The 11,419-nt window shown below is 36.5% G+C and overlaps 1 protein-coding gene across 1 annotated transcript in view; it reads right to left on the bottom strand.

Moving 5' to 3' along the window:
• Positions 1 to 2,462: 2,462 nt before the first annotated feature.
• The window catches only part of LOC120877539 (hyaluronidase PH-20-like), a 47,715-nt gene continuing 38,758 nt past the window's right edge, over positions 2,463 to 11,419 (bottom strand). Inside the window, exons 2-4 of the mRNA XM_040259888.1 lie at positions 8,772 to 9,765; positions 7,993 to 8,082; positions 2,463 to 3,081 (exon numbers count right to left, since the gene is read on the bottom strand). Of these exons, the coding sequence (XP_040115822.1) occupies positions 2,470 to 3,081; positions 7,993 to 8,082; positions 8,772 to 9,765 (1,696 nt within the window). The 3' untranslated portion in view covers positions 2,463 to 2,469. The remainder of the gene's footprint in view (positions 3,082 to 7,992; positions 8,083 to 8,771; positions 9,766 to 11,419) is intronic.

The raw sequence follows: 11,419 nt of genomic DNA, 5'->3' as shown, positions 1-11,419 counted from the left end.
TCCAGATCACTATAAAATTGTCTCTTTTTGTGGCTTTGTCAGTAGAAACATAATTGGAACAAAGACTGAAGGACAGAACTAAGGAAAAGGGCAGCATTAGTTCGAGAGGATCCCTTCTGTCATGAGAGCTCCCACACTTAAAATTTCTCCCCATTGTCTTTTATTTGTTCAACAAATATTTAGTGGGCACCTACTAAGTCTCAGAGGCTATCCATTACTTTGTGGATACAGCAGCAAGAAAAACAAACACCTGTCCTTATGATGTTTACCTTATAGGAAGGTGATGGGAAGCAAAAGAGAGACATTTTTGTGTGATAATTGTGCATGGGGAAAATGGGGCAGGTCAAGCAGTTTGGCAGAATTTTCCTTGCAAGGCCCAAACTTTTTGGTGCGGTTTACAGCAGCCTTCACCACGTGGCCATCTATTGAATACAGCTCTGATCATCACAATCAGCATTCTGTTCTAATAAGGTTTCTTCTATCTCATATCTCTGGATGCACTAATTGCTATTCAGCCTTCAAGGTAATGGACACTTCATATCTCGCATGGTGTCTTTGAAATCCTTCTCTGACACCCTCAAGCTCTTGTTTGTATACAAGAGCATGCTAAACTATAGCACTTCTCACACATTTTGCTGTAAGTTTCCACTTTCAATGTCTGTCTTTTTCAAATATACAACAAGCTCACAGATAGCAAGAAGCATGCTGCTTCACCTTGAACCTGCTTAATATTTAGCCTAACAGAGAAGAAACACTCAACAAAGGCTATATGAAGGATGTGAGTAGATGCTTAGATGAAACAAGGCATTTTAGGTACACAAGACTGTCAAATTTGATATCAAGAATTAAAATTAGAATAATTTATATGTGAACTTTGAAGACAGTAAACTGTGTACAAAAGTTAACAGGATAATTTGTAAAGTTTATCTTTCTATAAAACACAATTCAAACAAATTATCAAGATGAAATAGCCAAGAAAACATAGTTCTATGCTGACATAGACTGGTACACTTTGGGTATTACTTAAAAAAAATATGATGTTGAGCTTTAATATTTTTGGTATTTTTATTGCAAATTACCAATAAAGACATTCATTTGCAGTAAATTGACATTCAAACTTTTACTTTTTGCAGAAGAACACAGTATCTCTAAGTATCATAGGCCTTATAATCAGTCTCTGATAGAACCAAGAATATAACAGGCATCTCTCAGTATGTATTCATCACACTATGTGAAATATTTGCTATACTTTTGGAAATTATGAGTTAGGAGATGACAGATATTTTATTATAGCAAAAGAAAAGATCTTCAGAGAATGACAAATCATGTAGAAAGTTTGTAATAGTTTTTATCATTCTGCTTATTGTTTAACTAGTAGAGAGGATGAGAATGATTTGGAGGGCTCCAAAACTTTATGAGTAAATCACGAATGGGCAGTTCCTAATTAAGAAACACCACCAGACTTGCAATTTAAAATGCTAGGGCTAAAAGAATTTAGCAGATCATTTTGTCCAGTAGTTCTTAATTTTGAGCATTGTCATGATAGGTTCCTTTGAAATTCTCTAAAAAGCAGTCAACTCTCTTCTCATAAATTTGACATCTTATTTATTTAATTTTTAAATAAATGTAAATTAATGCCAGTACTTTGGCCACCTCATGTGAAGAGTTGACCCATTGGAAAGGACTTTGATGCTGGGAGGGATTGGGGGCAGGAGAAGAGGGGGATGACAGAGGATGGGATGGCTGGATGGCATCACTGATTCGATGGACTTGAATCTGAGTGCACTCCGGGAGTTGGTGATGGACAGGGAGGCCTGGCGTGCTGCGATTCATGGGGTCGCAAAGAGTCGGACACGACTGGGCGACTGAACTGAATTGAACTTGGCAATTTTTTAAAAATGGGTATCGTCTTAAAAAGAAAATTCTATGCTATCTTAGTTATCAAGGCTACTTTGACTTTCAAAAGTAAAATGTAGCATCAATGGATTTAGTAATAACACTGCCCTAAGATTTTGAATATAAAAGATGCTGATCACAATTCTTTGTTTATCAATCAATATTAACTTCAAGTTAAATTTGATCATGAAAATGCAATTTTTGCTCAAAAAATTAAAATACTATCTTGGCCATGAGTTTTGATTCACATTTCAAATGTAAAACTTCAAATATATAGGTATCATCATTTGCCTAAAAAGTCATTGCTGCTACTGCTGCTGCTGCTGCTGCTAAGTCGCTTCAGTCGTGTCCGACTCTGTGTGATCCCATAGATGGCAGCCCACCAGGCTCTGCCATCCCTGGGATTCTCTAGGCAAGAATACTGGAGTGGGTTGCCATTTCCTTCTCCAAGGCATGAAAGTGAAAAGTGAAAGGGAATTCACTCAGTCGTGAAGTTATAAACTATTATAATGTAAAAAAAATCAAAACATAAAACATGCAGATGGGAAACCTAATAATCACTGAATTTATATTTTAATAGTTTGTTTCATTTTTAATGTTTTGAATGTATAACTGACGGAATGTATTTTTCCAGTCAACACTCTTATGGCCCCTTTGAATGGTGTTGGAGAGGGCTTCCTCTGAAAGCCTGATTTTGAGGGACACATGATCCTTCCCAGGAACACGTGCAGACACTTTGGCAATTGGTGTGGAGGATGAGACAGGGCTAAAAGTGGTAGAAGATATCTCTTTCTGGCTAGAAGAGTGCTCACTGTGGTCTGAGTTTAGAGAAGCTTCTATACAAATATCTTCAGCAAAACATACATTAATAGTACGAATGTTTTTTATATCTCTTTTTTTACAGTGGATGTTGGCATAACAACTGCAATAAAAACTTTCAGAAAATTGTACCAGGTCTTCAAGTGTGGGTTTCCCATGTATGGTGTATTTTCCACATCTCTGTCTTTTAATAGCAAAATTCACTGGGTTCAGGTGAAGATAATCCGTTGAATTCCAGTCTTTCCTTGTACACACTCCTTTCTCATGGCAAAATACTTGGCTACACATTTTGGCTGCTAGAGTGACGTTGATTATATAAGGATTCAGTATAGTATTCAAGTAATTGTCTAGGTTCATGCAAGATTGCTGCAAAACCGTAAGAAGATCAGATTGTTAAGATCCAAGTGAGTTCATATGTGAATTAATTCACTATGTTAAGCAATTTTTTTCATGGAATTCCCTAGGCAAGAATACTGGCATGGGTTGCCATTTCCTCCTCCAGGGGATCTTCCCAACCCAGGAATTGAACTCAGGTCTCCTGCATTACAGGCAAATTCCCTATCATCTGAGCCACCAGGGAAGGCCAAACAATTTCTAAAGAAGCATACACATAAAAACCAGACTCAGTAAGAGTAGGAAATATTTTTATCTTTCTTTACATTAATAAGCCAAACAATTCCAACTGTTCTTCGTAACATTTGTAAGTTTCACATGCTATTTCATGTCACTAAATAATTAACCAGTTGAAGTTTAATATACCCAGCCCTGGGCTTCCTCAGTAATTCCTACACTAACAGGGGTGGAAGTGTAGGTGGAGGGATTAGAGCACGGGGTCTGGAGTCCTGCCCAGTTTGGAGTCACAGATCCATGAATAGCTAGCTGTGTGAGCTTGGGAATCCCTTAAGCTTTCTTAGTTTCCTTTCTGGGTGACCTTGTAGAAAGTAATTAAGCTGGCTATGACTCAGCTTCATCATTGCAAAATACAGATAATTATAACACTTACCTCATAGAGTTATTGTGAAGACGAAAGGATGCAATGTATGTACAACGGCTAAGCACAGAGCCCAGGATATCATTGATTACCTCTCAAAGTACAAACAATGTAAAGTACAAATAAATGTGATAAATATCACATTTGTCAGACATGTTTGGGCATTGTGAAGAGTGGTTTCTAAACTGCTAGCTCAAAACAACTAAACAGGTTCAACTGAGTTTTTTGTTGTTAGTAGCTAAGTTGTGTCCCATTGTTTGTGATCACATGAACTGTAGCCCGCCAGGCTCCTCTGACCACGGGATTTTCCAAACAAGAATACTGGAGTGGGTTGCCATTCCCTTCTCCAAGGGATCTACCCAACCCAGGTATCAAACACATGTCTCCCATGTCTCCTGCATTACAGGCAAATTCTTTACCACTTAGCCAACAAGGAAGCTCTCAACTGAGTATATATTAAGTGTTATGTATAATTCAAGTATGGTTGAACCATGACAGCTCTTTTGCAGATATACTTATTGGGTGGAGTATGAGTCACTAAAATGATTCATCTTGAAACTGATATTTCCTAAAACTGGAAACCTGTCCTTTTCAAAATATGGAAGGTAGTTGTTTTCTTTCACGATCAACAGTTTCATTGAGTGAATTGATCATGCTCGTCCTTCATTAGATCAAAGAAAGTGTTTGTTTGTGGCAGGTTGGCAGGCAAGTTGAGGAACCTTAGCAGCTTCCACTTGAATCTATTTCTTGTTACCTTCTTGAAATGATACCATCAATGGTAGGCAGAATAAGAGCCTTCCAAGGATATTCATTCTCCAGTCCCATGGATACTGTGGCTGTTTTACTTTACATGGTGAAAGGGGCTCTCCAGATATGATTAAGGTTGTGAATCTTGAGATGGGGAGAGTCTACAGCCAAACCACCCTGAACGTGACTGATCTCATCTGATCTTGGAAGCTGAGCAGGGTCGGGCCTGATTAGTACTTAGACGGGAGGAGATGGGAGAATATCCTGAACCATCTGATGGGCTCAATCTAACCACGAGTCCTTAAAAATGTAGAAACGTTTTATATTTGGACTTTTAAAATGAGCCGAGAGAAGGAGGACAAATACAAAGGTAAGGGACACTCAACCTGGCATTTCTGGCTTTGAATGTAGATGAGAAGACCAAAAACTAAAGAATACAGTGACCTTTAGAAGCTGGAAATAGCCGTAACCATAGCCAGTCAGAAAATAAAGATCCTGATGCTACAAACATGAGGAAATGAATTCTGCCAGCAACCCAAACAAGCAAATGAAGGTCCTTCCATAGAAAGGAATGTAATCCTGCTGATATCTCTTGATTTTAGTGTATTAAGGTCCATATTGGACTTCTGAAGTACTGAATTGTAAGATAATAATTTTCTGCTGTTTAAACCACTGTTTGTTGTTATTTTTATGGCAGCAATAGAAAACCTCTTCTTAATTCTCCAGTAGCTTTACATCGCATTTAGACTACAATTCACTTGTATACTGCCTACTGGGATGAAACCCCTCCTTCCTCTTGTACAACCCCCTTTACCCTCTTGGCCTTGTTGTTTCACAAGTACAGCAGGCACTAGTTGTTTCTCAAGTGTGGCAGGTCCATTTCAAACTGCACTTACTGTCCCCTCTGTCTAGAAATCTCTTTCCCCTCTTTTTTAACATAGCTGACTACATCTTGTCATTCAGATTGCAGTTTTAATTAGATAAGATTCTTCTCAGACACCTTTCTTGTCCAGTTTCTCACAACTATTTCAATTTTCTGCATAAAACTTATCACATAAAATATTTTTGCTGTTTTGTATTGCTTCTATTCCTCCAAGCTTCACAAAGGCAGGGACTTTATCAGTATTATTCAACCTAGTATCACCAGTGTCAAGAATATATAAGAATTTATTCCAAGATCAGATGATATTGGAGTTGGGTACAGAGACAAGAACTAGATAAGAAGAGGAGAAAAAGAATGAGAATGTTGGAGAATCATTAGCCTACTCAAGATGTAGTCTTCGGAAAGATCTAAACCTGGCTTTCTAAGAGAAAAAAATCTATTTTATAGTGTTTCTCAAGACCCCTGGTGTAAATACTCCTACCATGGCCCATTTTAAGCTACCAACCCGACATCACTGAGTGCAGAGCTAGGAATCAGGTACCCCACCATTACACTGTATGGAAGTATGGTGTGAAGTACACATCACTATATAATACCATTTCCACTTGTACAGGTACAATAGATGTAAATAACCCTAAAAGTATAAATAATAGGAAAATAAATAATTGATGCATTTTTAGTATTTATTACTTTTGTTTTTAACATAATTTTATTCTAAGCTTTCATAATTTAATGTTTAATAATGATTGTGTTTAACAAACAGTTCACAAAATTTCTGAATATTTATCAGGTCTCATGAATTGGGACCAGGAGAAGCTGGCCCAGTCATAGCACTGGATCTACTAAGATGGAATGGAAGGAATGGTTTGCCTACATTCGATAGCCATTGTTTTAAGTCAATTCCAGTCATTGCAAGTAAACCTACAATTACCAGTTTCTCAAGTTGTCAGTGAATCAGAGGAAACACAAGCAATCCATGATTCTATTGATTTCCCATGACATAGGAAAAAGCAAAGTAATGCCAGAATTAACATTCAAAATGATAAACTTGGAAAAGTAGCAGATATGTGCAGCATAAAGTCCATGGGGAACAATTTCAAGGCAGTGTTACTTCAATCCAGTAGAAAATCATCATATTAAAACTGAAGGACTGTCCCTGTGTAAATAATACTGGAGGTGATTTGAGAGTCATAGTAGAAGAGTGTGAATCTAAGATTAAAGTGCAATTAAAAACAAAACAAATGTGACAATTAAATAGTCTGTCATGCCATCCTACTAATTGGAGAATGCCTGATTTATTCCTCATCAAAGTTCTTAAATTTAAAAAGAAGGAGTTCTTAATCTTTAAAAAAAGGAAGTAGTATAGGGAATTTATAAATTGTTCCATCATCAAATTATTAGGATCCTTGAGAAAGAGGTTTATAGATTTGAGAAAACAATAAAAGTTAGGAATATTCTTAGGAGAATTATAATTCTTAAATAATTTTCCGACTTAAAAGATTTTGCAAAAGGGACATATACCTTTCTCCGAACTTAGTTTCTATTACTTCCCTTAACTGGTGATCAAACCAGAGACAGTAGAATCTACCAAATGGGTTTGTGGGCTCAGATAACCTTGAAAGAATTTCACAAAGCCAAATATCTTCATAAATGAAGGGAAAATATGGCTAGTCTATCTGAAGGACAAGATACCAAAAGATATCTTCTGGTCTTTAGAGTATAAAGTTTGTTCTCTGCACATCCTAGGATAAAACCTCTGGGCCAAGAGCTTTATTAGACACCATGGCACCTACATCACTAGTATTCCCACACTGATTAGAGAAGTAAAAGTTTGGCTCCAACTCAGCAGTGCCCACGTAACTGCTCTACTCATGCTTTGAGTCAAGCATATTGAAGAGGTGAAAGATGAAAACCTGACACAGAAAATTGTTTTAAAAAAGATGAAAATAAAGGAAGAGAGAAAAGGATTAGGTTGTGATAGTTAAAAGCTTTTTGAAGAAAATGTATTAGGAGAAAAGTAATACAATTCATTATATAGAGAACAAAATAAACATTTTTCCTAATAAAACATTTTTTAGTGAAGATTTCACTTAAAATAGACTCTATTAAATATAATCTGTGGAAAATAAAGAAGGATTCCTTTCCCTCCCCCTTAGGGAAGCTCTGAACAATTCAATAAAATTTTCAGAAACTAACTCACTCCTAGCTTCCCCCAACTAGTTGCTGGCCCATGAAATAAACTGTCATTTAATGACTAAATAAATGAATAAGTGCTCAATAAACAGTAATTGGATGAACGGAAGAATGAGGGAATGCATATGGCTAGTTGAGCTCTTCTGAGAAACAACACAACATGATATAGTAGGAAAAACACCGAAGACCATGTAAGGAAATCAAGACTGTAGTCCTGTTTTTGCTACTTCTTAGTCATGTAGCCTAGGCATTTTCAATTTATCTCATCAAACTTCTGTTTCTTCACTGGAAAACAGCCTTACAATACAACCACACAAATGATAGTTTGATTTAGCCACTATTAATTGAGCACCTACTACTTTGTGCCAAAGATCATGTTTATTTTATTATTCAATCCCACAGAAACCCTGAAAAACATTAAAACCAAAAATATTTTCATCTATTTCCTACCATTTCAACTTACCCTAGTTAGGCTTAAGTTGAAGCTTCCCCACATTATAATTCCAGAAGCACCTAGAGCAATGCTCTCACCAATTGTATTCACAAGGTCATCCTGGCAAAGGTGAAGAGTTAACAAGGAGGAATAAAGTGAAGTGTTATATGTTGGACAGTAACACCAAAGCCAAGAATGCTGATCCTACAAAAATTAGGTAAATATTTCTCCACTATTCATTTCTATCTTTTAAGCCACCACTGTCTTACTATAACAAAAATTCAGATTTTCTGCTATTATTTAATTACTTTGACAAGAGAGCAGGTCTGTAAAATAAAAAATAAAAAGAATTGAATTAATACACTATCTATATTATGAAATCCGCCATGGTTGCTAAGACATTATATGATTACATTAAAATGAAATATAGTCTTATTTATTTTACATCCATATAATGAGGCAGAACTACCTGAGTGCATATTCCTAAAGGCTGAAAAGTGAAAGCGAACGTGTTAATGGCTTAGTTGTGTCTGACTCTTTGAGACCTCATGGCCAGAGGAGCCTGGCAGGCTACAGTCCATGGGATATTCCAGGCAAGACTACTTAAGTGGATTGCCATTCCCTTCTCCGGATCAGGGATCAAACTTGGGTCTCCCGCACTGCAGGCAGATTCTTTACTGTTTGAGCCACCAGGGAAGCTTAAAGGTTATTAAACCTAAATTTCACCCTTTCAAAAATGATTTTCAGTTCCACTAAATGCCACTAAATGCGGACAATATTCCATAGCCTTCTCTCCTTGATTTTCTTACCTGAGAAAGGAATTTCGAAGGCATATCAGTAAAAACTGGACGAGTGTATACAAAAACCGGAAGTGGACTTTTAACACTGGCAATTTTAGACATCCGAATGGCTTCCCGAACACGATTACGAACAAAGAGGGCAGCTCGTGGAGAAGATTTTAGCTTGGTATTCAAATAAACAGAGGGGTAAAGGGCAGTGCTTTCCTTCCACAACCAGTTGAGTGCATCATTTCTTCTTTTCTCTTCATCAAAGCAACTTCCATTGTAACTAGGTTGGTTATAATGATGATTGTAACAATCAGGAAAAAGATAATAACCCCATAAGCGTTTTGGCCGAAGTAATTTTCCCAATTTTAAAGTCTCTTGCATGAAACTCTTTGCTGCCTTTTCAAAATCCCCTTTCGCTTTCTTGGCAGCCTCTTCCAAAGAAAGTTGTGTATTTTGCTGCAGAACCAACTCAATAGACTCGTTCTTGTAAACATGTTTAGGTTTCCAGTTTCTTACCCAGGTAGGCCTCCAGTTTTCCCAGTCAATGACTGCCAAGCCCACGTTATTGATTGGCATGTAATAGGTAATGTCTTTTTCAGCTTTGTCCAAATGTTTTTTTAAGGAACCCATCTGTGGGATTCCACCATTCTTATGGACACCTGTTCTTTCATTTATGTGAGGATAGTAGCCAAGCCTATCAGCATAAAATAATGTAATAAGTTGTCCTGTAACATTTTTTTGGGGGGTTCCTACTAAGGAGAAGAGGCTCAGATCTGGAGGCATGCCAAATATTTTACCACAATGGTTAGTTGGGGCATTCCAGGCCCACAGGAAAGGAATATTTGGAATGAGAGGGGGTGCTGTAAAGTCCAAAGCCAAACAACATGGAATCAGAAGGAAGGTGAACACTGCCTGGGATGCTCCGTTGGACCCAACAAAGTTCTTAAAAGAGATATACTGGTGCCTTAGCATTCCTACCTCAAAGAGTAAAGATTTGAAAAGCACTTTTTTTCTCCTACACACTTTGGTTTATCTAATATTTGATGTAAGATATAAACACAGAAAAGAAAGTATGGAATGAAGCCACTTTGATGGATAAAAATGTATAATGATGGTATGTATTTAAATATTATTCTTCTTGCTTCTTGTTTTAGCAATGTTTTGCAAGTTGCTTCATCTGTAACTGAAAAAAGAAAAAAAGAAATGTAGAATATATTGTTATACTCATTTCTGCATAAGAGACTGTAAGCTTTACCAAGTTCTCAACTTCAAGTGCAGGGAATTTAATTCAATGTTTGAAAATGGAAGACTCCTGTGTTTGAATCTGTAAAATCATTTTCTCTTATGCATGATACAAAACCTATAATAGCTAACAATTTTCTCATCTTTCCAATCATTATTGAATCTACAGAGAAGTGAATGAAGCTATTTTTCCTTGCGCTTTCCTAGTTGTGAAGAATGCTATATCAAGCAATGCCTTAGCAAAAGACTGTTAAGTAAAAATAAATTCCAAGTTGAGCCTCTTAAGCTTGTTTGTTATTTCCTGAAAGCCCACTTTATAGTGGTCTGCCAAAAAAAGTGAAAACAACCTCAGAGAATTTTTAGGTTTTATATATATATATATATATATATATATATATTTGCTTTTTAAGGGAGGAGGAGGCAAAAATCACTTCTGCCAGAGGTAATAACTCTAAAGTTTGCTTGAAACTATTAAATCAAACAAAACCTCCCACTGAAGGGTAAGTTGAAGTGCTATTTAAAATGATGCTCCATCATATCTCAAAGAAAGTGAAAGTGAAGTCCCTCAGTCGTGTCCAACTCTTTGCAACCCCATGGACTGCAGCTTACCATGCTCCTCCATCCACGGGATTTTCCAGGCAAGAGTACTGGAGTGGGGTGCCATTTCCTTCCCCAGGGGATCTTCCCAACAAAGGGATCAAACCCAGGTCTCCTGCATTGCAGGCAGACGCTTTTCCATCTGAGTCACCAGGAAAGCTCACTCTACTATATGTCAAAGTAATGTCCAATCATGTTTACAGTTGATAAAATATCTTATGAGATTATATCTTCCACTGAAAGGACTGGTTCTGGTCTTGCTTAATAAAAGCAACATATGAACTTTATTATTTTATAGCCTTTGATAATTGAGGTTGTAGTGTCATTCTTATTGTCACAGTATGAAATGTTAGGGCATATTTTGTGGTAAAATAAAATAGTCAAGGATAAGAAATTAAGCTATGTGTTATTTAACACTTGGTATCTGCAAAAATTACCTATAAGAAGGCATATTTATTTTATTTTTTTTTTAAGAAGGCATATTTAAATATGCTACATTTGTAGGAGGAAACTAGAATGTCTATTTTAATTAGATTAGTAGCATACTGCTATATAAAGGTACAATGAGAATTGTACCACTTTTTCCCACAAACATGTGACCTTCCCATAGCAAATTATCCACTTATCCCCATTGCTATAAAAGGAATTACTCTAAAGAGGACATCATTAACAGAATAAAATAAAATCCTAGGAATTGTTATAGTCTCATTCTTTGAAGATAATGGATTTTTTCCCCTTAATGTTTAGAACATGTAAAGGAACTAAAGATTTTCAGTTTAAGCCCTTCTAAACTTCCTTATTTAAGACCTAGATAATCTTCACCTAAAATA

The sequence above is a fragment of the Oryx dammah genome, unplaced genomic scaffold, assembly GCF_014754425.2.
Source record: "Oryx dammah isolate SB20612 unplaced genomic scaffold, SCBI_Odam_1.1 HiC_scaffold_18, whole genome shotgun sequence".
Taxonomy (NCBI): Eukaryota; Metazoa; Chordata; class Mammalia; order Artiodactyla; family Bovidae; genus Oryx; species Oryx dammah.
The sequence above is the reverse complement of the archived record's forward strand: the minus strand, read 5'-3'. Positions and strand labels throughout refer to the sequence as shown.